We start from the raw sequence: 27516 nt of genomic DNA on the forward strand, positions 1-27516 counted from the left end.
GGGCCCCGCCGGATTTAAGCTTAATCCGCCTGGTGCTCAGCACAGCAGCCTGGCTATGGGGAGTGCTGACTGAGCTAGTCTTGGAGTCCTGGAGAAGGGGGCTGGGGGTGCCCACAGCATCCCCTCCATGAGCTTGGGACTGGCGGGGACACAGGAGGCCGAGCTGACACTAGAGACGGTTATCCAGGTGCGTCCTGGGGGCTGTGCCCACCCTGTCTGGGGCTGTAGCATGGACTTAGCAGGAGTGGTGAGAGGTGTGTGCATCTTGGGGGTCAAGGGTGGGAGAAGTGTGGTGGTTGGGGGCTATACGGGGCCCCCGCTTGCAGGTCCTGGCAAGATGGGGGGCAGAGGGGAACAGAGGGTGCACCTGCTGTGGCTTCCTCATCCTAGTGCCCTGCCTGGGGAGAAGGGGGTCCCTACTTCCAGATTTTAGGGTTCAGGGGACCTCTGACATAGCCAGATCTTCCTCCATCTAGGGTCGGAGCCGAATTGGAGCCCCCAATACTGGACTGCCTCCAGTAGGGCTTGGGGTTGCCCATGGGGTTTGGTTCTCACCTCTCGCTCTGGGTGGTCTTCAGGGGCAGGGAGCACACAGGAGGCTCCCCCCATAGGGCTTTTTGGATTCTAACTCCCAGGCTTCGCTCCATCTTAAGGGGGCTCCTGGGACCCGTATCTTGGGCAGTAGGACTTTGTGACCCTCCCCTCAAGGCCAGGGAGCCCCGGGTCCCGGGTGCCCTGAAGATCCTCTCGCTTTTCCCACAGACACTGGAGAGCAGCGTCCTGTGCCAGGAGAAGGGTTCAGGGGCACGGGACCTGGCCCAGGACGCTCAGACCACCAGCCTGCCTGCCCGCATCAGGGAGATTGTCACTCGCAACCTCTCTCGGCCTGAGAGCCCAGGTGCCACCCCCATCCGCTCCTCTCCACAGACACCACCACATTTCACCTCTTTGCACATCCCTTTTCTGAGCAGTCACCATGATGATCATGACCGCAGCTTCCGTTTCTGGAATACTTGCTGTGGGGTGGGCACAACGTGATGACAGAAGAACTCGTTTTACAGATGAGGAAATGGAGGCTCAGGGATGTAACTTGCCCTGACTTATTCCGCATGTGATGCAGCTAGAAGGAAGGGGAGCATCCTCTCCGTGCTTGCCTGTAGCCTGCTGCAAAGACATGAACCCCAAATCCCGTGTTCCCTCCCGGGGAAGGTGTGAGCTGGCTGAACCCAAGATATAGGGAGAGGGCAGCTCAGCTCAGACCAGGGTTTTGCAGAGGTCTGAGGGGATGGTGCTGTCCATTCATTTTCCATGTGGGCAGGAAGGTGGATGATCCCTGTTCCTCTCAGCGGTGGCACACATGGTGTCATTATGTGGCTTGAGGGTCTGGGAGGGGCACACTCAGTCGTAGCTGGTGTGCTGGCAGCTCTCTGTGATGGCGTTTCGGTGCGCTAACCATTGTCCCTGTTCAACTACCAAGCTACAGATGGGCGCCCTCCTTGGGAGCACCAGGGATGTTGGCACCCTAGAGCCCCAGACAGGGAGAGACTCAGAGGGCCCTCACCCTGACACCTGGGGCGTGTGTCCTGTTCTCCCAGGGTAGAAGAGGAGCCCACAAGAGGTGGACAACCCCGCTTCTCCCGCTGGCCTTTCTTTCCCTCTTCTCTCTTTCTCCTCCTTCTCTTCCTCCTCACATCCTGACCTATGCTATCGCCTTAAAAGTTCCATGAAGCCCTTCCCTTGAGCGAGGTTTTGATGCTTTTCTGGGAGGATCTGGTTACTATTCTACCCTTTTTTTTTTTTTTTTTGAGACAGAGTCTTGCTCTGTTGTCCAGGCTGGAGTGCAGTGGCGCGATCTTGACTCACTGCAACCTCCGCCTCCCGGGTTCAAGCGATTCTTCTGCCTCAGCCTCCCAAGTAGCTGGGATTACAGGCATGCACCACCATGCCTGGCTAATTTTCGTATTTTTAGTAGAGACTGGGCTTCACCATGTTGGCCAGGCTGGTCTCAAACTCCTGACATCAGATGATCCGCCCATCTTGGCCTCCCAAAGTGCTGGGATTACAGGCATGAGTCACTGAGCCCGGTCTACCCATTTTACAAATAAGCAAAACTGAAGCCTGGAAAAGAATAGTAATTGGAGAAGGAGGGAGCAAGAACTCAGGAGTCTCCTGACTCCTAGACTGAGTCTCTCTCCTGTACCTCCTCAACCTGCTGGGCCACACTTTAGCTGGAGTTGGGTCCACTTTGCATCCAGCTCTGGGTCTCCTCTTTGTCTTCCTCCATTCTTAAGCTCTGTTTGCAGGCCTGGTGCTGCGACCATTCCCACCAGGCTCCTCCCAGGGGCCTGAATGGCTTTCTTGTCCTGAGCAATGAGTAGGGTATCCATGGGGGGAGGATGTCCCACTGGACCCAGAAGCCAACCATGTGCCCACTGTCCCTTGCCAGTCCCGCTGCCGGCCACAGAGATGGCATCGCTGCTGTCACTGCAGGAGGAGAATCAGCTGCTGCAACAGGAGCTGTCCCGCGTGGAGGACCTGCTGGCCCAGAGCCGTGCCGAGCGCGATGAGCTCGCCATTAAGTACAACGCGGTCAGCGAGAGGGTGCGTGCTGCCCGGGTGGTGGACTGGGCCAGGGCTCCCCTGCTTCGAGGGCAGGGAGGCATCTAGACCAGGCCCACACACAGGGCAAAAGATGAGCCCTGGAGTCAGGTTGGCCTGGGCTTGGATTGAGGCACTGCCGCCTTGAGTGGTGTTGAGCAAATCACTCTTGGAGCCTGTTTTCTGTAGTGGGGATGGTAATGGCACGTGGAGTTGTGGGAATCAAGGAGATAATAGACTAAAGTCTAACGCCTGGCATCAGGGGCGTTTCGTTCCCATCTGTCCCAGGCCTGTTAGGGATGCGGGACACAGAGAACGAGATCCCTGGAGACCCCTACCCCTTGAGTTTCTGGGCATCTCCCTGTGCTATCATTGCCACGGGCCTTGGGGTTGAGGGGGTGGCTGGATGCTGGCTCGAGGCTGGTGTGGGCACCCCCAGTGTTCCACAGGCCATCTGGGGCAGCCACAAGACCTGCCGTCACTGCCCATTGGAGTGAGTTCCAGGCAGGGAAGGAAGGAGAAGCAGGCCTGTCTTCGTGTCCAGGCAGCATCCACATCACCCGTGCTGCAGGCTTGCGGGGGTCCCAGGTCCTGGGGCGGAAGCTGGGTGTGGGCTGGTGCCAGGGGTGCAGGATGCTCTTGACGCACTGTCTGCTTTGGGCCTCCAGGTGGTCAGGAGGTGACTCTGGGAAATTGGTGGTGGCTGAAGATTGGTAAGGGAGTTGCAAGAGGGACAGAGTATATGTGTGCAGATGGGAGGCATGCAGGTGGCAATAACGTATTAATTGTGGCTACTGTTTGTTGAGTCCCTACTATGTGCCAGACACATGCAGAGTGTTTCACATTTAATGCACCAAGGTTGGGACCATTATGATGCCCATTTAACAGAGGAGAAAAACAGAGGCGCAGGGAGGGGAAGCACCATGCTGGGGACACACAGCCAGTTAAGGCTAGACACCGGGTCTCCCAACTCCCAGCCCAGGGCTCTGTTTGGTTTCCAGACTAACCCAGTCTAGAAACAAAGTTCTGAAGTTTTGTTTCCTGCATATGGTGAGAGACATTGGGCTAGGGATTTCAGGGCACACCTGGCCCCTGCAAAGTTGGAAAGGACCCAGAGAGGCAGGGGCTGGTCCAGGGTCACCTGTGTGGTAGTGGCAGAGTTAGGTTAGCACAGGACCCCAGAGCTGGGCTTGTCCAGGCTGGAACCCGCACACCCGTATTGGAAGGAGGGGTATGTGTTCCTGTGTATGACTGTGGGGTACGCCCATGTCCTGGGATTTGCCTGCCTGGACAAGCCCTTGACTTGTTAGGACTTGTAGAGGAGCAGGGTAGGGGGCCCTCAGTGGCCCTAACATCGGGACAGTGGAGAGCTAGCTTTCCCAGGGTCTGCAGGGGATGTATAGGGCATGCTGGCCCTACATTGTCGGTGGTGATGGGGCCCAGAGCCAGCCCCCCCGCTTTTCTTTCGGCCCATGGCACAATGCCATACCCCCAGGGGCTGCCTCTTAAATGCCACCTTCTGAAGCCAGTCCTGCTCTCAGGTTGGCAGGGAAGGGAAGAAGTGGGAGGTGGCAGGTCCCTCCTCTGCTGGGACACCACTGCAGGGCTGGGACTGCAGCACAGGGGTGTGGGTTAGTCTGGAAAACTCCCTCCTGTGGCTAGGGGGGCCCGAATGGCATGCAATGGGTGCCTGCTGGTTCAGTTGTCCTCTATCCACCATGGTTTGAATGAGGCCCCACCTGGAGGCAGGGGTGGAACAGGAATGACCTCAAAGGCCTTTCCTGGAGGGCGGGTCCCCAGAGCACTCCAGAGCCTGGAGACCACCTTATTGTATACAGGGAAAGTAAGGCCCGGAGAGGGGGCGTGAAGGGCCCAAGGTCAGTGGTAGTGTTGGGACGAGACGCTTGATCCTGGGCTCTGCAGTTGGGCAACATTCTCTCTCCCTGCCACCCCCTTGTTCCTGTGGCCACAGGTGGCAGTGTCTGCCCCTGCGGCCCTCACTAGCATGATGGGCGGAGTTGAGGGCAGTCAGCGAGATTGTTCTGATCTTTCCAACCCTGCAGCACCTCTGGCATGGGGAGTGGGGGGAGGGTCAGGTCTGTGTCCTGTTGACTGCATGTCCTGGAGGGAAACTGAGGCACTCCCAGAGGCCACCTCCCAGCCAAGAGAGAGGACCCCAGGGCCCCCATGGGGGCCCCCACTTCTTGCTGTCCCTGAGAAGCAGCTGTAGGCACAGCTGGGAATGGAAAGGAGGGAGTGGCCACGCCTCCCTTGGCTCTGGAGGACAGACCCCCTGGGCTCCCTCGTGTCCATAGCAACCTGGAAAGAGTAATTGAATGGCAGTCTGAGGGCAGCGGTTGCTAGGGGAGACAGTCAACTTCTTTCATCTCTGGCTTAGTGGCAGCCTCCCTCCCTTTTGAATTGCAAGTAAAATTGAAAGGCTGTTTTGTGTGGGGTGAAGTTTGTGGAAAGGGGTGAGGTGTGGCCGAGAGGGTCCTGGCTCTGGTTCTGAGCATTGGAGAAGGTGGAGGAGAACCCAGCTATGGCCTGAACCTCTCTGTGTCCCACAGGCAAACAGCACCTGCTTCACGCAGATGTGGAGTGTGTACACAACACAGCCACACTGGGTCCCACACAGAGACACAGATGCACAAAACATGCCACAAACAACATAGTGAGACCCTAAAACCGGGCCACACAGACACACTCCAATTCGCAGAATATGCCCAGCCTAACCTGCACCTACAGCCAGATGCCACACAACCCCCATAGTGACACCCCTAAAACCAAGCCACACAGAAACTCCAAATCACAGAATATGCACAGCATAACCTGTACCCACAGCCAGAGGCTACACAACCCCACACAGGCACAGAACACTCACACCGCCACCGCGGACCCATAACACCCATATGCAGACAGAGGTATGCCCAGAGGCACAAAGTGTGTATCACACATACCAGGGAGTCCCGGCACACTCCCCAGACCCACCCATGTGCAGTTGTGCACTTGCCTTCCCGACACACACAGACATATGCCCCGATACACACAGATGGCCCCAACAGTCACACTACAACACAGACCTGCAGCCACAGATGCCACCCTACCCGTTCACGGGAAGGCCCAGATGCACCATACCGTCGGTGTGAACTCAGCACCCACACACGGACACACGCAGGGTCCTGCGTCTCCACGTGTGTCCACATCTGTGTGTGGCTGCTCCAGGCCACGGCCACCACACACAGATGTGGACACTGCATCACTGACGTCAGTGGGCTTGGCACAGACACTTGGTAGGCCTGCAGCCGCCATCCAGGCAGAAACCCCCTCTTACACCTCCCCTGCACACCCCTGGACTGTGTTCCTCCAGATGCAGGGGGAAGCCCCCAAGTAGTCACAGTCAGCTCCTCCCTATTGGTGGCTATGCATGGGGGTAGGGTGGGTAGAGGTGTCCTTGCTTTGTCTGTGGCTCATAGAGCATCTCTGGGCATATGGGGTCAGTGCAGGCCTGGGGGGCACCTTCCCTACTGCTAACCTGGCCTGGACCGAAGACCCGAGATGATTGTGGGTGAGAGCAGCTGCCCCTCCTGCTGGCTTCCTGTGGCTGGTGTGGCCCTGCACGGGTGGGCTTGTGAATGGCTTGTCTGGGCTGTAGCAGGCCAGGTCCTGAGGATGTGGATGGTGAGTGCGGCGTTAGCATCAGAGTCAGCTGGGCTGGGGTGTTGTCGCTGTTGGGTGCCCCCCATCCGCTCTGTGCTCTCACACTGCCCTGCTCCTCCCTCACCTGCCTTCCCCCCAACAGCTGGGGAAGATGAGGGGCCACTGGGACTAGCAGGTGCCTTAAGGGAGTTGAGAGGGTTCCATGGCTAGTAGGGGCAGCCAGAACTCACAGGGGTCTGAGGATGCAGGGGCTACAAGCTGCCTGGGGGTGGAGGACGGGCAGCAGCAGCAGAGGCTTTGGTGAGGTGAGGACGAAAGGGGCTTTTTTTTTTTTTTTTTTTTTAAGACGGAGTCTTGCTCTGTCACCCAGGCTGGAGTGCAGTGGCATGATCTCGGCTCACTGCAACCTCCACCTCCCAGGTTCGAGCAATTCTCCTGCCTCAGCCTCCAGAGTAACTGGGATTTCAGGTGCATGCCACCACACCTGGCTAATTTTTTTTTTTTTGAGACGGAGTCTCACCCTGTCACCAGACTGGAGTGACATGGGGTGATCTTGGCTCACTGCAAACTCTAACTCCCTGGTTCAAGGGATTCTCCTGTCTCAGCCTCCCAAGTAGCTGGGATTACAGGTGGTCACCACCAAGCCCCCAGCTAATTTTTGTATTTTTTTCTTTTTTTTTTTTTTTTTTTTTACCTGGTTATCCAGTTTCTGTGAAATAATTTTTGTATTTTTAGTAGAGATGGGGTTTCATCATGTTGGCCAGGATGGTCTCAATCTCCGGACCCCGTGATCTACCCACCTTGGCCTCCCAAAGTGCAGGGATTATAGGCATGAGCCACAGCGCCCAGCCAGAAGGGGGCTTAATATGCAGGTGCTGTATAGGGGAACATCTGTGTGCAGTTCTTACAAATCTTAATGCTGTGGATATGAGGGGTTCATCTGTGTCCATGTTTGAGTTATGTGTGTGCATGTATGTGTTATGTGTGTGCATATCTTTAAGCTCAGATATGCATAGCCGGCTTGACGCCTCTGTTTTGAATGTATTCTCATGAGCTCATTCCATTAATCCACCATCTCAACAAATATTTACGGAGCATGAGCCATGCCATATCACAGCCACGATTCTAGTACTAAGATGCAATGAGGAACAAAAGTTCCAGGCCCTGAGCTCACATTGGGATGGGGGTGGGGGGAGACACAGGCATCAATGTAATAAACAGAAACCACGACAGGGCTCAGTGTTCTGAAGGAGAGCCTGTGGTGTACTGAGGCCCCGGAGTTGACCCCAGGTGCACCTTTGAGCTTTGCATGCATGGTTTGGGTTTGTGAGCTCACCTGCATGTGTCCATGCATGGCCCATCTGTGTGTCTGTGCAGGGCTGCATCACCCCATGCACACGTGCACTGTACCTGGGCTTGCCCACTTGTGCCTGCTCTCCAGGGTTCCAGGCTATTAGCCTACAAGGCACTGTGGGTCTGGCCCCAGCCTGGCGCCCCCTACAGAGGCCTGAGCCTGCCTTCCCAAGAGGCCCAGGACCCTCACCATGGCCCTTCCCTGCAGCTGGAGCAGGCTGTGCGGCTGGAGTCTGGGGAGCTGGAGACACAGGAGCCCAGGGGGCTGGTACGGCAGAGCGTGGAGTTGCGGAGGCAGCTGCAGGAGGAGCAGGCCTCCTACCGGCGCAAGCTGCAGGCCTACCAGGAGGGCCAGCAGCGGCAGGCCCAGCTTGTGCAGCGGCTGCAGGCCAAGGTCAGGGCCACCCACTCCGCTCCTGCCCTTCCACATGCTCAACTTTGCCCTGCCCCTAACCCTGGGGCTCATCAGCTCCCCCATCCCCAGATTCTCCAATACAAGAAGAGGTGCTCGGAGATGGAGCAGCAGCTGCTGGAGAGATCCGGAGAGCTGGAGCAGCAGCGGCTGAAGGTGGGTGCCAGCGTGGGCCAGCGGCAGACCCTGCCCTCCACCTGCCCAGCCTGATGTTTTAACCTCCCTCTCACCCAGGAAACAGAGCACAGCCAAGACCTGGAGAGCGCCCTCATCCGGCTGGAGGAGGAGCAGCAGAGGTAAGGGTGCAGCAAGGAGAGCCAGGGCTGGCAGGATGGCTCCCCCAAACCCTCCGGCGACCGCCTACTGATCCCCTGGGCCCCATTCAGGAGTGCCAGCCTGGCCCAGGTGAATGCCATGCTCCGAGAGCAGCTGGATCAGGCAGGCTCGGCCAACCAGGCTCTGAGTGAGGACATACGAAAGGTGACCAGTGACTGGACACGCAGCTGCAAGGAGCTGGAGCAGCGGGAGGCCGCATGGAGGCGCGAGCAGGAGGTGGGCATGGGGGTGCGGGGAGGCCAGCTTGACCCAAGGGGAAGGGGCCCTGCAGAGGAGGGAGCACTCAGAAGCCTGGAGAGGGAGAGGGAGCACTGTCCAGGGTAGCATGTTAGCAGAAGTAAATAGCCGTCATCACAATAGCTGGTCTTTATCAATGCGTAGCATGTACCATGTGCATCATGTGCATTTACCTTTATTCCTCATGATAACTGCATGTGGTAGGTGCTATCATTCTCCTTATTTTATTTTATTTTTTGAGACAGAGTCTTGCTCTGTCACCCAGGCTGGAGTGCAATGGCGCAGTCTCAGCTCACTGCAACCACTGCCTCCCGGGTTCAAGCGATTCTCCTGCCTCAGCCTCCCAAGCAGCTGGGACTACAGGTGCCCACCACCACACCTGGCTAATTTTTGTATTTTGTATTTATTTATTTTTTTTTAAAGACGGGGTTTCACCATGTTGGTCAGGCTTGTCTTGAACTCCCAACCTCAGGTGATCTGCCCACCTTGGCCTCCAAAGTGCTTCGATTACAGGCATGAGCCACCGCGCCTGGCTCTAATTTTTGTATTTTTAGTAGAGATAGGGTTTCACCATGTTGACCAAGCTGGTCTCGAACTCCTGACCTCATGATCCGTCTGCCTTGGCCTCCCAAAATGCTGGGATTACAGGCGTGAGCCACCGCTCCTGGCCTATTCTCCTCATTTTAAAGAGAGGTTAAGGCCAGGCATGGTGGCTCCCGCCTGTAATCCCAGTACTTTGGGAGGCTGAGGTGAGCCGATCACCTGAAGTCAGGAGTTTGAGACCAGCCTGACCAACATGGTGAAACCCCATCTCTACTAAAAATACAAAAATTAGTCAGGCATGGTGGTGCACGCCTGTAATCCTAGCTACTCGGGAGGCTGAGAGATCATGCCACTGCACTCCAGCCTGGGCAACAGAGCAAGACCCTATCTCAAAAATAAATAAATAGAGGCTAAGTAACCTGCCTACAGTCATGCAACTGGCAGCTGAGATGCAAAGCTAGGTCCCCTGCATCTTTGCCCTTCCTTGCTGCCTCTTGCAGCCAAGAGAGGACTTGAAACCGAGGTCTTTGTGCAGGAGGGAGCCGTGAGGCCTGGGAGGCTGAGCGTGGCCGCTGCGACACAGCTCTGTGCACAGGCAGGAAGACCCACTCCCTGAGTGATGGTGCCTCCCAGGATGGTCAGAGATGGGGGAAACTGGGGGAGGGAGTAAACTCGCTCTCATCCCAACCCCTCCCTCGCCATGTCTTCCCTCCAGTCCTTCAATGCCTACTTCAGCAACGAGCACAGTCGCCTGCTCCTCCTCTGGAGGCAGGTGGTGGGGTTCCGGCGGCTGGTCAGCGAGGTGAAGATGTCCACCGAGAGGTGAGGCCCGGCTGGGGATGGGGCAGCAGCTGAGAGCCAGCCCTGCTCTTTGCATCCAGCTCAATTCAAGGCACCTACTGTGTACAAGGGCCTGTGAAGACAGAGGCAACTTGTAATGATTAACTGTTACCACAGTCGTGGCAGTCAGCATTTGCAAGATGTTTACTCTGAGCTAGGCTCTTTGTATATTTCATTTCAACTAATATTCACAGCGATCCTGTGAGGTGGGAATTGTGATCATCCCCATTTTACAGATGAGGACATTGAGGCACAGAGAGGTTGAGTGATCTTCCTGAGGTCACACAGTAGTACACAAGCAGCTGAGTCAGAGTTTGAAGTTCCTCATTTTAATCCACTGGAATATTCAGCTTGCTACCAAGGGCCTAGTGATGAAAAGACATAGTGATGAAAAGACATAGATCCCCCAAATTCTAGACTGAGGAAGCAAGTGGCCAGTGATACGTAAGTGGGACAAGTCCTGGAGGCTCAGGAGGATGGGAGGGGTGAGGAGATCAGAAAAACCTCTTTGTGGAGGAGATGGAAGTCGTACAGAGCCTCGAGGGATGGATAGGGTTGAAGCAGAGCAGCAAGCACACCAAGCAGAAGCAACAGCTTGAGCGAAGGCATGGAGGTGGGAGCCCACGGCAGCCGGAGGGGTTGTGATGAACAGCCGCTGCAGGGAAGGGAGAGCCTGCCTCAGTGGGGAGCTGGGGCCTGCCTGATCCTTGAGCAGGAGTGTCTGATCGGTGTGAGCTGTCAGCTCAACAACAGTGTTGGGGAGGCTGCAGAGAGAGTCCCAAGGCAGGAGGCCAAGGTGTTTCATTTGGGTCATTAACAACTTTCTAGTTAGTAATCTTTTCTTTTCTTTATGGCTCACTACAGCCTCGACCTCCTGGTCTCAAGTGATCCTCCTACCTCAGGTCCTGTGCAGTTGGGACCACAGGTGCATGCCACTAGGCTTGCTAATTTTTTATTTCTTATAGAGTCTAGGTCTCACTTTGTTGCTCAGTCTGGTCTTGAACTCCTGAGCCCAAGTGATCCTCCTGCCTTGGCCTCCCAAAGTGCTGGGATTATAGGCAGGAACAACTGCACCTGGTTTAATAATCTTTTCTTAATATCATCAAATAGCCAGTGTCTAAATTTTCCATATGTCTCATAAATGTCACAGACCAGGGACAGTGGCTCACGCCTGTAACTGTGTGTGGTAGGTGCTATCATTCTCCTCTTTTTTTTTTTTTTTTTTTTGAGACAGAGTTTCGCTCTTGTTACCCAAGCTGGAGTGCAATGGCGCGATCTCGGCTCACCGCAACCTCCGCCTCCTGGGTTCAAGCAATTCTCCTGCCTCAGCCTCCCGAGTAGCTGGGACTACAGGCGTGTGCCACCATGCCCAGCTAATTTTTGTATTTTTAGTAGAGACGGGGTTTCACCATGTTGACCAGGATGGTCTCGATCTCTTGACCTCGTGATCCATCCATCTTGGTCTCCCAAAGTGCTGGGATTATAGGTGTGAGCCACCGCGCCCGGCTTTTTTTTTTTTTTTTTTTTGGAGATAGAGTCTTGCTCTGTCACCAGGCTGGAGTGCAGTGACGCAATCTTGGCTCACAGCAACCTCCGCCTCCTGGGTTCAAGTGATTCTCCTGCTTCAGACTCCTGAGTAGCTGGGACTACAGGCTTGTGCCATCACACCCAGCTAATTTTCGTATTTTTAGTAGAGACGGGTTTTCACCATGTTGGCCAGGATGGTCTTGATCTCTTGACCTTGTGATCCGCCTGCCTCGGTCTCCCAAAGTGCTGGGATTACAGGCGTGAGCCACCATGCCCAGCCATTCTCATTTTAAAGAGAAGTTAAGGCTGGTGCAGTAGCTCACGCCTGTAATCCCAGCACTTTGGGAGGCCAAGGTGGATGTATCACCTGAGGTCAGGAGTTCGAGACTAGCCTAGCCAACATGGTGAAACCCCATCTCTACTAAAAATACAAAAATTATCCAGGTGTGGTGACACATGCCTGTAATCCCAGCTACTTGGGAGGCTGAGGCACAAGACTCACTTGAACCTGGGAGGTGGAGGTTGCAGTGAGCCGAGATCATGCCACTGTACTCCAGCCTGGGTGACAGTGAGACACTGTCTCAAAAAAAAAAAAGTCACAAATAGTCTTGCCTTAGTTTTTTCTTTTCTTTTTTTTCTGAGATGGAGTCTTTCTATTGTTGCCCAGTGTGGTGGCACACACATGGTGAAACCCTGTCTACTAAAAATACAAAAAAATTAGCTGGGCATGGTGGTGCATGCCTTTCTCTCACCTCTGACCCCACACATTCCCGTTCCCTCCTTGGAGGCAAGCAGAATTATCAGCTTCATATATATATATATATATGATAGATAGATGTACACACACACATATATATATACACAATTTCTTTTTTTTTTTTTTTGCCACCAAGTTACCATGAGAAACATTATCAGTTTCTTTTTGGTATGGAGTCTCGCTCTGTCTCCCAGGCTGGAGTGCAGTTGTGTGATCTTGGCTTACCGCAACCTCTGCCTCCCGGGTTTAAGTGATTCTCCTACCTCTGCCTTCCAAGTAGCTGGGATTACAGGCATGAGCCACCACGCCCAGCTAATTTTTATATTTTTAGTAGAGACAAGGTTTCGCCATATTGGCCAGGCTGGTCTTGAACTCCTGACCTCAGGTGATCTGTCCGCCTCGCCTTCCCAAAGTACTAGCTTTACAGGCATGAGCCATAGCACCTGGCCTGTCAGTTTATTTTATTATTATTATTATTATTATTCAAGATGGAGTCTCACTCGATTGCCCGGGCTGGAGTGCAATCTCAGCTCACTGCAACCTCCACCTTCCGGGTTCAAGCAATTCTCCTGCCTCAGCCTACTGAGTAGCTGGGATTACAGGCATGCACCACCACACCCAGCTAATTTTCTTTTGTATTTTTAGTGGAGATGGGGTTTCACCATATTGGCCAGGCTGGTCTTGAACTCCTGACTTTGTGATCTACCCACCTTGGCCTCCCAAAGTTCTGGGATTACAAGTGTGAGCCACTGTGCCCGCCGGCCTATCAGTTTCTTAAGTGACCGTCCAGGGTTATTTTATACAAGCAAATAAAGCAGATCACACACACACACACACACACACACACACAGTTTTTTGTTTATACGCCTGGTAAAATTCATCTTCACAGTTCTTGAAGATGCTTTCTTCACCTAATAGTTGTAACTGGGCGGTGGCTCTATTTCGGGCCAGGAAGAACTTCTCCACTGGTTTTTCTTGGCCACAGAGTTTTCCACTGAATGGATGTACCATCATGTACTTAATAGCAGTCCTCTTTTCATAGACACGTAGGTTGTCACCAGGATGTTTTACATGAGCAATGCTGCAGTGAATCTCCTTGTCCACAAGTCATGTCCTCTGTGCTGGGGTATACCTGTCTGTAGAATACCTTCTTAGAGGAGGAGCTGGTGGGAAAGGTCCTACGCATGCATCGTTTTCAGAGCTCTTCCTAGTGCCCTCCGTTGTGGTCGTACTCACCCTCCCACCAGCCGTGTAGGGGAGGGCCTGTTAGCCCAGAGCCCTTCCCTGTGCATTATGTCACCTTTTTTCCCCCAGTCTGAGAGTGGACAAATGGCATCCCATTATAGGGCTTTTTTCCCCATTTTATTCCTGTTTTGTTTTTGAGATGGAGCCTCATTGTGTTTCCCAGGCTGGCCTCAAATTCCTGGGCTTAAGCAATCCTGCCTCAGTTTCCTGCATAGCTGGGACTGCAGGTACATGCCACTGCACCCAGCCTAGTGTACTTTTATTTTTATTATTTATTTATTTATTTATTTTGAGACACAGTCTCGCTGTGTCACCCAGACTGGAGTGCAGTGGCATGATCTCGGCTCACTGCAACCTCCACCTCCTGGGTTCAAGCAATTCTCCTGCCTCAGCCTCCTGAATAGCTGGGACTACAGGAGTGTGCCACCAAGCGTGGCTAATTTTTTGTATTTTTAGTAGAGATGGGGTTTGACCATGTTGGCCAGGCTGGTCTCGAACTCCTGACTCAGGTGATCTGCCTTCCTCAGCCTCCCAAAGTGCTGGGATTATAGGTGTGAGCCACCACACCTGGCCCCAGTGTAGTTTTAATTTGCAGTCAGGAGCCAGCCCCATTCCATCCCCATCCTGTGCTCTCTCCCTAAGGGACCTGCTGCAGCTGGGAGGGGAGCTGGCCCGGACATCACGAGCTGTCCAGGAGGCGGGCCTGGGACTGAGCACGGGGCTGCGGCTGGCAGAGAGCCGGGCCGAAGCAGCCCTGGAGAAGCAGGCCCTGCTGCAGACCCAGCTGGAGGAGCAACTACGGGACAAGGTGCTCCGTGAGAAGGACCTGGCCCAGCAGCAGATGCAAAGCGACCTGGACAAGGCTGACCTCAGTGCCAGGTGGGTGCCTGGCAGGTGCCACTCGAGGCAGGCTCCCCTGAGAAGATAAAACTGGAGACCTGGGGAGAAGGAAGCATCTGTTCGCCAGGGGCAGGGCCTTCCTCTGTGAGCTCAGCTAGTCTTCCCAGGGACCCCACTGAGATTCCAAAGGCACTTGCCCAGTGTATATTATAAACAGCTTAGCCTCTGATAACGAAGCTTGTAGCAGTGTGCAGTGGCTCACACCTGTAATCCCAGCACTTTGGGAGGCCGAGGTGGGTGGATCACCTGAGGTCAGGAGCTTGCAACCAGCGTGGGCAACAGGTGAGACCCTATCGCTACTAAAAATACAAAATTAGCCAGGCGTGATGGTGTGTGCCTATAATCCTAGCTATGAGGGAGGCTGAGGCAGGAGGAGACTTGCTTGAACCCAGGATGCAGAAGTTGCTGTGAGCTGAGATCATGTCACTACGTTCCAGCCTGGATGGCAGAGCGGGACTCCGTCTCAAAAAAAAAAAAAAAAACCAAAAAACTTGTGCCCATTACTCCTGCCACCTGGACACGTCCTCAAATGCTTTCCTATGAAATAAAGCTGGTGGGAACCTTATTCCCATTTCACAGATGAGAAATGTGAGGCCTGGAGAGGAGACAGACTTGCCTAAGGTCACACAGCCAGGGAGGTGGATGTTAGGGTCCCTGCCTCAGGTTTGGAGAAGCATGGTGGATGCAGAGCTGGGGGATTTGAGAGGCGGGGGTGGTCCCCATTCACCTCTGTTGCTCCCCCAACTCCAGAGTGACAGAGCTAGCCCTGGCAGTGGAGCGTCTTCAGAAGCAGAATCTGGAGAAAGATCAGGTCAACAAAGACCTCACCGAGAAGCTTGAGGCACTGGTGAGATGCAGCTGCCCCTGAGAGGTGGCAGGGTGGGATGGGGGACCGGCCAGATCCACGGACACAGGCTTAGGGCTGGGCCACTTGGGCCACCCCCAGCATCCCACTCACACTCAGGTTCAGCCCTCACAGATGTGCAGGCTTCGTGGTAAGCACACTTACCTCTGCTGGGTGTGGTGGCTTGTGCCTGTAATCACAGCACTTTGGGAGACCAAGGTGGGCAGATCACAAGGTCAGGAGTTCGAGACCAGCCTGGCCAACATGGTGAAACCCCGTCTCTACTAAAAATACAAAAATTAGGTGTGGTGGTGCATGCCTGTAGTCCCAGCTACTCAGGAGGCTGAGGCAGGAGAATCGCTTGAACCTGTGAGGCAGAAGTTGCAGTGAGCCGAGATCATGCCACTGCACTCCAGCCTGGGTGACAGATCAAAACTCTGTCTCAAAAAAAAAAAAAAGCACACTCACCTCCTCCATCCCATTTTATCCTCTCAGCAGCCCTGCAGCATAATCCTCATGGCACAGATGGGGAAGCTAAGGCCCAAGAGGGGACATGCTTGTCCAGTCTGAGAGGCAGTAAGTGGGAGAGTTGGGACTTGAACTCCTGCCTGTGCTCTCCAGGTCCAGATGCTGCCTCTGGAAAGCCAGCTGTCCCCCTACCCGTGGGACGCTCACTCCTCCAGGGTATGGCCTGGCTTGGTCACCCCTCTGCATGGGGCCTGGCCTGGGTTCTAGGTCTGGCTCTCCTCCAATAGTTTGTGTGACCTGAGGCAGGACACAGCTCTTCTCTGGGCCTGGTCTGTTCAGTGAGGGCCTTGGGCTTGCTGTGGGGTCTACCAGGTGGCTGGCCTATGGGCATGGCTTCAGAGGCCACCTGGTCAGTGGCCGGCCAGGGAGCAAGGGGAAGGGGAGGTTTCAGACTAAGACAGAACCCCGACACCCTTTGTCTCCCTACCCACACTCCAGGAATCCCTGCGGCTACAGGAGCAGGCGGCCCTGGAGACAGAGGATGGAGAGGGGCTGCAGCAGACCCTAAGGGACCTGGCACAGGTGTGAGCCCAGAGAGGCAGGAAGACAGTGCCCTGCCAGGCAGTCCCGGGCCTCCTGCCAGGCCTTCCGGTGGCCTGGGACTGAACTGCAAATGGGTGGGGGCCTGGGACCCACGCTGTAGCTGCCCAGCACCCCTCCTAGGTCACCCACCTCTGCCCTGGGAAGCCCCCAGTTTCAGAGGGGAGGCACTTTTCGGGCCCACCTGTGAGCAACACCAAATTGATGTCTTCACAATAAATGGGAGGCCTCAGTGGCAATCTGAGGACTGAGCTAGTGAAGGAGGTGAAATCAGGAAGGCTTCTTGTAGCAGGGAGCATTTAGGATGAGGCGGTCCCCAGCCCAGCCTGGGTGTCTTTGCCCAGCTAACCCCGCGGTTCCTACCCTGCGGTTCCCCGCCTCCTTCTACCTCCCTCCCCTACACTCAGGCCGTTCTGTCCGACGCTGAGAGCGGCGTCCAGCTGAGCGGCTCCGAGCGCACCGCGGATGCATCCGATGGCAGCCTGCGAGGGCTCTCGGGGCAGCGGACCCCGTCCCCACCGCGGCGCTCCTCGCCGGGCCGCGGCCGTTCGCCCCGCCGAGGCCCGTCCCCGGCCTTCTCAGACTCCTCCACACTCGCCCTGATCCACTCTGCTCTGCACAAGCGCCAGCTGCAGGTCCAGGTAGGAAGGGGCTTGCGTTCAGGGCTCAGCCAGAGGCCCTGGGGCAGGGGCTCGCGCACTCCGGGTTGGGGCGGAGGCAGGGGCGGGTCTGGGGTCAGGGTGGCGGGGGGGGGGGGGAGTCTCAGTGTCCTGGGGTGCAGCCAGAGCCCGGAGAAATAGTGACTGAGGGCGTCAGGACCCCCAAGGAGGTGGCCGAGAGCTCTGTGGCGAATCTCAGCCCAGAAGTGGGGGTGCTTGGGCAGCTGGGGGTAGGTGTTTGGGCAGCTGGTGGAGGGAGGAGCAGTGTTAGGGTCCTGATAGAGAGGGAGAGGTCCCTGGTCATACAGAGCCAGGACCCTGGGAAAAAGTCTAGCAAGGGGAATCAGAGCCTAGGATGAGAGGAGCTTGGGAACTAGGGGCAGGGCCAGGATAGGGAGGAGACTGAGGGTGGAACCAGGATGCAAGGGGGAGGAGCCTGAGAGCCCTAGAGCCAAGGAGATTAGCGTGCTTGGGGGTTTGTCTGACATCGGAGTTGTCCGGGACCCCAGGGAGGTGAGGGCTCAGAGGGTGGTGAGGGCACAGAGTAGGGAAATGGAAGCCTGGCTCTCAGGCCTAGGGTTCTATCCTGCCCCAGGCCAGGCCCAGTCCCTGGACCCCGCCTTGCGTAGGCGTGAGTATCCCTAGAACCAGAAGAGAATAGGTGGGCTCTGGAGGTGTCCCAGGGCTCCCCTAGACTCTGTGATCCCCACACCCCAGGACATGCGTGGGCGCTATGAAGCAAGTCAGGACCTGCTAGGCACCCTGCGGAAGCAGCTTAGCGACACTGAGGGGGAGCGGCGTGCCCTGGAGGAACAGCTACAGCGCCTGCGCGACAAGACCGACGGCGCCATGCAGGCCCACGAGGACGCCCAGCGTGAGGTGCAGCGGCTGCGGAGCGCCAATGAGCTCCTGAGCAGGTGCTGGGGAGGTCTGAGCTGGGGGTACTGAAGAATAAGTCAGTGTCTGGGCATAACGCCAGTCGAGCCTTATGCGTGTGGCTCTGCACTAATATGGTCGCCACTAGCCGCATGTGCCCAGTAACATTTATTTTTTATTATTAATTTTTGTTTTGTTTTGAGTCACACTCTCGCTCTGTTGCCCAGGTTGGAGCTCAGTGGCTCCATCACAGCTCACTGTAGCCTGGAACTCCCAGACTCAAGCGATCCTCCCACCTTTACCTCCCAACTGCCACTAGTTGGGGGCCAGGGCCTGGGCCTGGCCTGGGGAAGAATATGGGACTGAAGCCCGAGAGTTAGGTTTTCCCTCCCTTCTCTGTGCCCTCACCACCCTCTGATCCCTCACCTCCCTGGATTCCTGGACAACTCTGATCTCAGCCCCCAGGATGCCAGACAAACCCCAACATTTTAAAGTTTTTTGTAGAGATGGTGGTCTCACTATGTTGCCCACGCTGGTCTTGAACTCCTGACTTCAAATGATCCTCCCACCTTAGCCTCCCAAAGTGTTGGGATTACAAGCATAAGCCACTGTGCCTGGCTGTATTAAAATCTAAAAAAAAATTTTTAAAGTAAAAATTCAGGCTGGGTGCTGTGGTTCATGCCTGTAATCCTAGCACTTTGGGAGGCCAAGGTTGGAGATCACTTGAGGTCAGAAATTCAAGACCAGCCTGGGCAACATGGTGAAACCCTGTCTCTACTAAAATTACAAAAAAATTAGCCAAGTGTGGTGGCATGTGCCTGTAATCCCAGCTACTTGGGAGGCTGAGGTGGGAAAATCACTGGAACCCTGGAGGTGGAGATTGCAATGAGCCAAGATGGCGCCACTGCACTCCAGGCTGGGCGACAGAGCAAGACTTTGTCTCAAAAGAAAAGAAAAAAAAAAGTGAGGCGCGGTGGCTCATGCCTGTAATCCCAGCACTTTGGGAGGCCGAAGTGGATGGATCACAAGGTCAAGAGTTTGAGACAACCTGGCCAATATGGTGAAACCCTGTCTCTACTAAAAATACCAAAATTAGCTGGGCGTGGTGGCAGGTGCCTGTAGTCTCGGCTTCTAGGAGGTGCAACCTCAGTTCACTGCAACCTCCACCTCCTAAGCTTAATGATCCTCCCGCCTCAGCCTCCTGAGTAGCTGGGACACACCACCACGCCTGGCTAATTTTTCTGTTTCTTGTAGAGATGGGGTTTCACCATGTTGCCCAGGCTGATCTCTAACTCCTGAGCTCAAATGATCCTTCCGCCTCAGCATCCTAAAGTGCTGGGATTATAGGTGTGAGCCATCTGGCCAGACACTGAAGATTTTTAAGACAAGAAATTGTCCTCCACTTCTTTTTTTTTGTAGATGAAGTTTCAATCTTGTTGCCCAGGCTGGAGTGCTATGGCATGATCTTGGCTCACCACAACCTCTGCCTCTTGGGTTCAAGCAATTCTCCTGCCTCAGCCTCCCTGGTAGCTGGGATTACAGGCACCCGCCACCACACCCGGCTAATTTTTGTATTTCTTGAGACGGAATTTCACTCTCGTTGCCCAGGCTGGAGTGCAATGGTGTGATCTTAGCTCTCCGTGACCTCTGCCTACTGGGTTCAAGCGATTCTCCTGCCTCAGCCACCCAAGTAGCTGGGATTGCAGGCATGCACCACCACACCCTGCTAATTTTGTATTTTTAGTAGAGATGGGATTTCTCCATATTGATCAGACTGGTCTCGAGCTCCCGACTTCAGGTAATCTGCCTGCCTTGTCCTCCCAAAGTGCTGGGATTACAGACGTGAGCCACCTTCCCTGGTTTAGGAAAAGGTCTTTTTAAGTAGTTGTGTTCAGCGAACATCCCATTTTGTATTCTGCTATTTTTACTTAATAACATGTTGTTGGCTGGGCACGGTGGCTCACGCCTCTAATCCCAGCACTTTGGGAGGCCAAGGCAGGTGGATCACTTGAAGTCAGGAATTTGAGACCAGCCTGGCCAACATGGTGAAACCCCGTCTCTGACTAAAAATGCAAAAACTAGCTGGGCATGGTGGTGGGCACCTGTAATCCCAGCTACTTGGGAGGCTGAGGCGGGAGAATTGTTTGAACCCTGGAGGTGAAGGTTGCAGCAAATGGAGATCATGCCATTGCACTCCAGCCTGGATGAGAGTGAGACTCCATCTTAAAAAAAAAATCATCTCGTGAAGTTTTTTTGCACTTACCACCAGTGGGGAAAGTGGCAGCTTACGGCAGGTCTTTGGGGTCCCAGTTGTTGCCTTCTCCTCCCTCCCTTGCCATGGCCACCATGTGCCTATGTAGCAGGAAGCTGTGGGATCTGCAGACAGCTCTGTTGGGCTTCCCAGAATTGAGGGGCATGGGGTGTTATAGAGGACATTTCCTGGTCGCATGGCCTAGCAGAGCTGGCGGCACACTTGCCCATGTGTCCCAGGAGCCTAGCCTGGCCTCTTCTACCTGGCAGGGTGCTTGGAGATAATGCCAGCACCTCCATCCATTCCACTGGGCTTCCCAGTGAGTGAGCTGGGGAGAAGGAAGGCCAGATTCTTCTGCTGGAGGGTGTGAGTGAAATGAGTCAGCCATGGGCAGGGTCAGGGAAGGCTTCCTGGAGGCAGGTGCCTTGGAAGATGGGAGGATGTAGCTCATGGCTAGGAGAGCAACCTTCCCTGGAGAGAGCAGCCCCTGCATCCCCTCTGCTCCCCGTCCCCTTGTACTGAAGGGAGAAGAGCAACCTGGCCCACAGCCTGCAGGTGGCCCAGCAGCAGGCTGAGGAGCTGCAGCAGGAGCGGGAGAAGCTGCAGGCCACCCAGGAGGAGCTGCGGCGCCAGCGGGACCGGCTGGAGGAAGAGCAGGAGGACGCGGTGCAGGATGGCGCGCGGGTGCGCCGGGAGCTTGAGCGCAGGTGAGCAGCATCCCGCTGCTCTGCCAGGGCCCTTCAAATGTGCCTCAGGGCCCCTGACAGTGCCCCAGGGTGGGGGGTAGAGAGCACCCACTAGGTCCTGGGCCTCCTACCATCTCGACCCCTCTGATGTTGGGTTTTCTAACCACACCCATTTCAGGAAATTGGGGCTCAAGGAGGTGTAGTCACTTACCTGGGATCACAGAACTAGTAAAAGGTCTCGGATGATAATAACAACAATAATAAAATAACAGTAGTAATATTAATAATAGTATTATTATTTTTTTTGAGATGGAGTTTTGCTCTTGTTGCCCAGGCTGTAGTGCAATGGCACGATCTCAGCTCACTGCAACTTCCTCCTCCCAGATTCAAGCGATTCTCCTGTCTCAGCCTCCCAAGTAGCTGGGATTACAGGCATGTGCCAACATGCCTGGCTAATTTTGTGTTTTTAGTAGAGATGGGGTTTCTCCATGTTGATCAGGCTGGTCTCGAACTCCTGACCTCAGGTGATCCGTCCACCTTGTCCTCCCAAGGTGCTGGGATTACAAGGCATGAGCCACCATGTCCCGCTAATAATAGTATTTTTAAAATTTAGCTATGATAATAATAATATCCTTATTAATTTCATTAAGTGCCAGGTACCATTTTAAGCAATTCAGTTCTCTCATTTAACTCTCATGATAGCTCTGTGATGTAGAAGCTGTTGTTATCTCCATTTTGTGGATGGTAAACTGAGGCACAGAGAAGCCATGTAACTTGCCCCAGGTCACACACTAGTCACAGAAGAGCCAGGATTTGAACCCAGGCATTCTGCCTTCAGAATTAACCTCTTCACCACTGCACTGCTTCCCTCTCTGGGACATGATGGATGATGATGTTTAGTAGATTGCGGTGGTGTATATTATTCTTGTTTCTAAAGGTCCTTGGGGAGACGTGTCAGGCACCATTTTAAGCACATGTGAAGTCTGTATCCCTAAAACAGCTGGGTGTGGTGGCCCCTGCCTGTAATCCCAACACTTTGGAGGGCCAAGGCAGGCGAATCGCCTGAGGTCAGGAATTTGAGACCAGCCTGGCCAACATGGGGAAACCCCATCTCTACTAAAACTATAAAAATTAGCGGGGCATGGTGATGGGCACCTGTAATCCCAGCTACTTGGGAGGCTGAGGTAGGAGAATCCCTTGAACCTGGGAGGTAGAGGTTGCAGTGAGCTGAGATCGCACCACTGTACTCCAGCCTGGGCGACAGAGTGAGATTGTCTCAAAAAAACAATGTAATCAGGCAGGTGTTACCTCATTTTTGCGGATGTGAAAACAGACGCCCAGGGTTGTGGAGCTATGTAATAGTGGGCTTGGTTGCCCTGTGGGTCAGGCTCTTTCTCTCCAAACGCCTGCCTCAGACCTGGTCCCCAGCCCAGCATCCCGCTGGCTACAGGAAGTTCAGGGGAGGAAAGTGACATGGGCTACCACCTGCCCTCTTTCCTGCAGCCATAGACAACTAGAGCAGCTGGAAGGGAAGCGCTCAGTCCTGGCCAAGGAGCTGGTGGAGGTGAGGGAGGCGCTGAGTCGTGCCACGCTGCAGCGGGACATGCTGCAGGCCGAGAAGGCCGAGGTGGCCGAGGCGCTGACCAAGGTGGGTCCCCGTTTGCTGTACAACCACAAACCTCCCTCTGACCCCCAGCCCCCAGCCTTCTCACTCTGGCTAGGACTGGTCCCAAAATCAGGCCGACCTCTGAGCCTGGTAACAGACTGACCCCTTCCTTCTGGATGCAGGCTGATCTTTGTCACAGGCCATGGACCTCTGGACCTCTGGTCCCAACCATCAAGAGTGGACTGACCTCTCTTTATGGCCATATCCCTGCTCTTCCAGATTCTCCTGGGAGCAGTGCCTGTAGCTCTGGGTCATCCAGTGCCTGAGACTCAGCTCCTGGGGTCTGAGAGTTGGGGCCACAGCCTAGAGAGTCCTTGCTAGGGGGCCTGCCCTGTCCGCTGCAGCCTGGGCTCTGAGCAGTGCTATCCCTAGACCCTACTTGGGGCATTCTCTGAACTCTGGCCCTGCCCAGCAACTTGAGCTATTTTTGCAGAGCTCTGTGGTGCATGGCTTTTTTTTTTTTTTAGGCGGAGTCTTGCTCTGTCACCCAGGCTGGAGTGCAATGGTGGGATCTCAGCTCACTGCAATCTCTGTCTCCTGGGTTCAAGCAATTCTCCTGCCTCAGCCTCCCGAGTAGCTGGGATTAAAGGCACCCACCACCACGCCTGGCTAATTTTTGTATTTTTTGTAGAGACGGGGTTTCACCATGTTGGCCAGGCTGGTCTCAAACTCTTGACCTCAGGTGATCCACCCACCTTGGCCTCCCAAAGTGCTGGGATTATAGGCGTGAGCCACCATGGCTGGCCGGTGCATGGCTTTTAAATGGCTCCATAAGCAGCAGGCTTTCTGCGGTGATATTTTTTTCCATCTCACGCTGTGTCTCTTCCTTGTCTCTCCTCCCCTGTCTCTGAGAATTCATCTCTCTGGGTCTCTTCTTGCCTCTCCTCACCTCCTCCCCACCTTTCTGCCTCTCCTCATCTCTGCGGGCCTGACCACCTCTGGCCCTCTGGCCTGACCCTGCAGGCTGAGGCTGGCCGCGTGGAGCTCGAGCTCTCCATGACTAAGCTGAGGGCAGAGGAGGCCTCCCTGCAGGACTCCCTGTCCAAGATGAGTGCCCTCAACGAGAGCCTCGCTCAGGACAAGTTGGATCTGAACCGCCTTGTCGCCCAGGTATACTGCGCATCTGCGGGCCCACCTGCCTTGCCCACCCATCCTCCCTACTCAATGAGGCGTCCCGGGCCCCGCCCTGCACCTGTCTGTCTTGACCTCTGTCTCCTTTTCTGTCTCTGGTTCTCTGTCTCTGTCTATCCTCTCTGTGTCAGAGCACAGAAGTTTGATTGGCCCTCCTCATCTCCCCCCCAGTGTCCCATACACCCAAGGGCACTGTCCCTCATTCCTTGGGAGCCTCCCCTGGGCTACTGTGGATGGTGAGTGGGTGGAGGAGGTGTCCTGATCCTGGGAGGGACACCCTGCTCAGGAGGCCCCACTCCTACCTGGCCCCCAGCTGGAGGAAGAAAAAGCAGCCCTGCAGGGCTGGCAACGGCGGGCAGAGCAGGAGGCCACAGTGGCACGGGAAGAGCAGGAGCGGCTGGAGGAGCTGAGGTTGGAGCAGGAGGTGGCGCGGCAGGGCCTGGAGGGCTCCCTACGAGTGGCGGAGCAGGCACAGGAGGCGCTGGAGCAGCAGCTCCCCACACTGCGCCATGAGCGCAGCCGGTTGCAGGAGCAGCTAGCCCAGGTGGGCCGCGCTGTGTGGGGTGGGTTGTGGAGAGCATGTGGGGCAGGCCGGGATCCCAGCCTCCTGCCTCCAGTCCTAGGTTAAGCCACAGGCACTGGAGCCTGCTTCTGGGTTAAATACAGCTGCATTGCTGCTCACTGGGAACCTTGGACAAGCTGTCCAACCTCCCCATACCTCAGTTGCCCCATCTGTAACATGGGGCTAAGCAATCTTATTACAAAAGGAGATTCTGGCTGGGGGTGGTGGCTGATGCCTATAATCCCAGCACTTTGGGAGGCCCAGGTGGGCGGATCACCTGAGGTCAGGAGTTTGAGACCAGTCTGGCTAACATGGTGAAACCCTGTCTCTACTAAAAAAAAAAAAAAATAGCTGGGCATGGTGGCAGGTGCCTGTAATCCCAGCTACTCTGGAGGCTGAGACAAGAGAATCACTTGAATCCGGGAGGCGGAGGTTGCAATGAGCCGAGATAGCATCAATTCACTTCAGCCTGGGCAACAAGAGTGAAAGTCTATCTCAAAAAAAAAAAAAGGAGATTCTGAAGAATACAGGGGAAAACTTGTGTAAGGACATTCAGAGGATGGTCTGGCCCTGAGTCACCACTCAGTACAGATTAATAATACGATATTAGGTCAAGACTTTTAAAATTGGAATCTTAGACTTTTGGGAACATCACATCTGGAAGAGACCTTAGGGTTTCAGGGATCCAGGGACCTTCATGCAGTGTTTATCCTGGAGCGCCTGGGTTTCTGGGAGGGGCCTCTAGAGGATGGGGTGGTGGGCGCAGGAAGCAGGGTGCAGGTCTCCACCTAGAGGTCTGCTGAGCAGCACCACTGGGTCTGTTTTATATATTCAGCTTCTCTGCAAGTCTGGAGTAATAAAAGGGTTCTGTTCCTCCCAAAGCTGAGTGAGGGCCCTGGTTTTTTTTTTTTATTGTTGTTTGTTTGATTTTTGAGGCAGAGTCTCGCTCTGTTGCCCAGGCTAGACTGCAATGGCACAGTCTCAGCTCACTGCAACCCCCACCTCTGGAGTTCAAGCTATTCTATGCCTCAGCCTCATGAGTAGCTGGGACTACAGGCATGCACCACCATGTCTGGCTAATTTTTGTATTTTTAGTAGAAACAGGGTTTCACCACATTGACCAGGCTGGTCTTGAACTCCTGACCTCAAGTGATCCACCCACCAAAGCACTGGGATTATAGGCATGAGCCACCGTGCCTGGCCGGGCCTCGTTTTCGTATGCACGTGCATTGCAGATCTAGAGAAGGTCATGACTTGCCCAAGTACATGTAGCACATCAGGGCAGACCCTGGGCTCGAACCCAGGCCTTCTGCCAGAACTGGGTTAGACCCAGAGTTGGGGTGCGGCTTGATGAACAAGCTGGGGGATACTGGGAGTACTGCTCACAGTCTCTGGGTGGCGGCAGCTTTCCCGGCAGCTGAGCGGGCGGGAGCAGGAGCTGGAGCAGGCCCGGCGGGAGGCCCAGCGGCAGGCGGAGGCGCTGGAGCGCGCGGCCCGGGAGAAGGAGGCACTAGCCAAGGAGCGCTCTGGCCTGGCCGTGCAGCTGGCAGCTGCAGAGCGTGAAGGCAGGACCCTGTCAGAGGAGGCCACACGTCTGCGGTAAGGCCTTGGGCTTTGCCCAACCCACCCTGGGGAGTCTTCCTGGGGCCACACCATGGCCAGGCATTGACCCCCAGGGGCAGTTACCAAGGAGTCTGGCTTGCCAACACGTCCTAGCTATGGCTCAGGCTTCCCCAGGGAGGGTGGGCCTGGCCAGGCAGGTAGGTTGGCACTCAGCCCATGCCTGGCCACGCCCTGAGATCCACAGTTTCCTGGGGCCAGGCAGGCTGAGTCCCAGGGCCTCAGGGACTGTATGTGTTGCAGCTTGGAGAAGGAAGCCCTGGAGAGTAGCCTGTTTGAGGTGCAGCGGCAGCTGGCCCAGCTCGAGGCCCGCCGAGAGCAGCTGGAAGCCGACGGGCAGGCCCTGCTGCTGGCCAAGGAGACCCTGACTGGTACGAGGGGCTGGGGACTTGGGGGGAACACCAGGCTCCTGCCCAGACTGCAACCTTTCAAAGTCTGGGGTCTCACAGAAGTTGGGAGCACTGGAGTAGGAGCCTGGCTGGCCTGGGTTCCAGTCTTGCACTACCACTTAGATCTGCTCTTCCCTTGAGCAAGCCCCTTTCCTCTCTGGGCTGCAGCTTCCTCATCTGATCATTAGAGGTGACAGTGCCTACCTTCTGAGCCTGTTGCCAGGATGAAGTAGGAAAAGTGTGTGAAGTTCACAGCACGGTGTCTGGCTTGGTCGACGGTAACTGCTGTTCATCCGCCATCAGGCCTGTTAGAGAGTCTGAGTTCTCTGTGGTTCTCAGATGATTCTCTTGCGCTAAAATCCAGCCCCATGTCTCTTCATAGTTCCCCATCCAGTCTCTGAACTCAGGGCTTCTTTCTGCTCACGTAACATTAACTAAGCACCTACTTGGGTCATGGAAATTAATTTTCCTGTCCATGTCCACCTGGACCAGACAGAACCAGGAAGGGAAATGCTGGTGCGTTTCCAACCTGGGAGATGGTTCTTAGATGGTCCATGTGGCTATACCATTTCCATTTCCTGTAGTCATTTCCACTAATGCTGATAGTTAACGCTTGACAGGTGTATGTCAGTCATTAAAGGAGATGCTGTATATGTAGCTGTGCAGCTTTGGGAAGTCGCTGCTGGTCTTCTCTGAGCCTCCATTTCATCATCTGTTAAATGGGGATGAGGATAAACTACCTAGGCATGTTATGAAGGCAAAATGAAGTTATGTCTAGAATACTTAGCTGGGTGCTCAATCAGTAATAGGGTTTTTGTTTTGTTTTGTTTCGTTTTTTTGAGACAGAGTCTCGCTCTTGTTACTCAGGCTGGAGTGCAGTGGTGCAATCTCAGCTCACTACAACTTCTGCTCCCAGGTTCAAGCGATTTTCCTGCCTCAGCCTCCAAAGTAGCTAGACTACATGCGCCCGCCACCACACTCGGCTAATTTTTGTAGTTTTAGTAGAGACAGGGTTTTACCATGTTGGCCAGGCTGGTCTCGAACTTCTGACCTAAGGTGATCCCCCTGCCCCAGCCTCCCAAAGTGCTGGGATTACAGGCATGAGTTATGGCACCTGGCCTAGCATTGTTATATCTTCGATATCCTTCCTATTTGGGAGGCCATCTCATCAGTCATTTTATGCCTTTGATGCCATTCTAGGTAGGCAGGAAAGGGGCCAGGGCCAGTGGGCCCATGTGGCAGATAGGGAAACTGAGGCTCAGAGAGGTCAAGTCAATTCTTCAAGAGGACCCATCCTAGATGCCAGGCAGGCCCTCTCCCTCTGGGATTTTGCCCATGTGGCTCACATGGCCTAAG

At 54.9% G+C, this 27516-nt stretch overlaps 1 protein-coding gene across 3 annotated transcripts in view; it reads left to right on the top strand.

Moving 5' to 3' along the window:
- The window catches only part of CROCC (ciliary rootlet coiled-coil, rootletin), a 51640-nt gene continuing 24124 nt past the window's right edge, over positions 1 to 27516 (top strand). The window contains exons 1-19 of one of the 3 annotated variants that reach the window (XM_064363346.1): positions 1 to 187; positions 763 to 898; positions 2447 to 2601; positions 7820 to 8005; positions 8096 to 8179; positions 8258 to 8319; positions 8410 to 8575; positions 9855 to 9961; positions 14151 to 14387; positions 15159 to 15255; positions 16219 to 16302; positions 16728 to 16961; positions 17697 to 17896; positions 20631 to 20813; positions 22296 to 22440; positions 23422 to 23568; positions 23903 to 24133; positions 25557 to 25750; positions 26015 to 26142. In XM_064363346.1, coding sequence (XP_064219416.1) covers positions 128 to 187; positions 763 to 898; positions 2447 to 2601; positions 7820 to 8005; positions 8096 to 8179; positions 8258 to 8319; positions 8410 to 8575; positions 9855 to 9961; positions 14151 to 14387; positions 15159 to 15255; positions 16219 to 16302; positions 16728 to 16961; positions 17697 to 17896; positions 20631 to 20813; positions 22296 to 22440; positions 23422 to 23568; positions 23903 to 24133; positions 25557 to 25750; positions 26015 to 26142 — 2836 coding nt within the window. In that variant the 5' untranslated portion in view covers positions 1 to 127. Of the gene's footprint in view, positions 255 to 762; positions 2602 to 7819; positions 8006 to 8095; positions 8180 to 8257; positions 8320 to 8409; positions 8576 to 9854; positions 9962 to 14150; positions 14388 to 15158; positions 15256 to 16218; positions 16303 to 16727; positions 16962 to 17696; positions 17897 to 20630; positions 20814 to 22295; positions 22441 to 23421; positions 23569 to 23902; positions 24134 to 25556; positions 25751 to 26014; positions 26143 to 27516 lie in introns of all 3 variants that reach the window. The other 2 variants (XM_064363348.1, XM_064363347.1) reach the window with 2 other exon arrangements.

The sequence above is a fragment of the Aotus nancymaae genome, unplaced genomic scaffold (assembly GCF_030222135.1).
Source record: "Aotus nancymaae isolate 86718 unplaced genomic scaffold, 86718_ANA_hifiasm-v0.15.2.pri h1tg000053l, whole genome shotgun sequence".
Taxonomy (NCBI): domain Eukaryota; kingdom Metazoa; phylum Chordata; class Mammalia; order Primates; family Aotidae; genus Aotus; species Aotus nancymaae.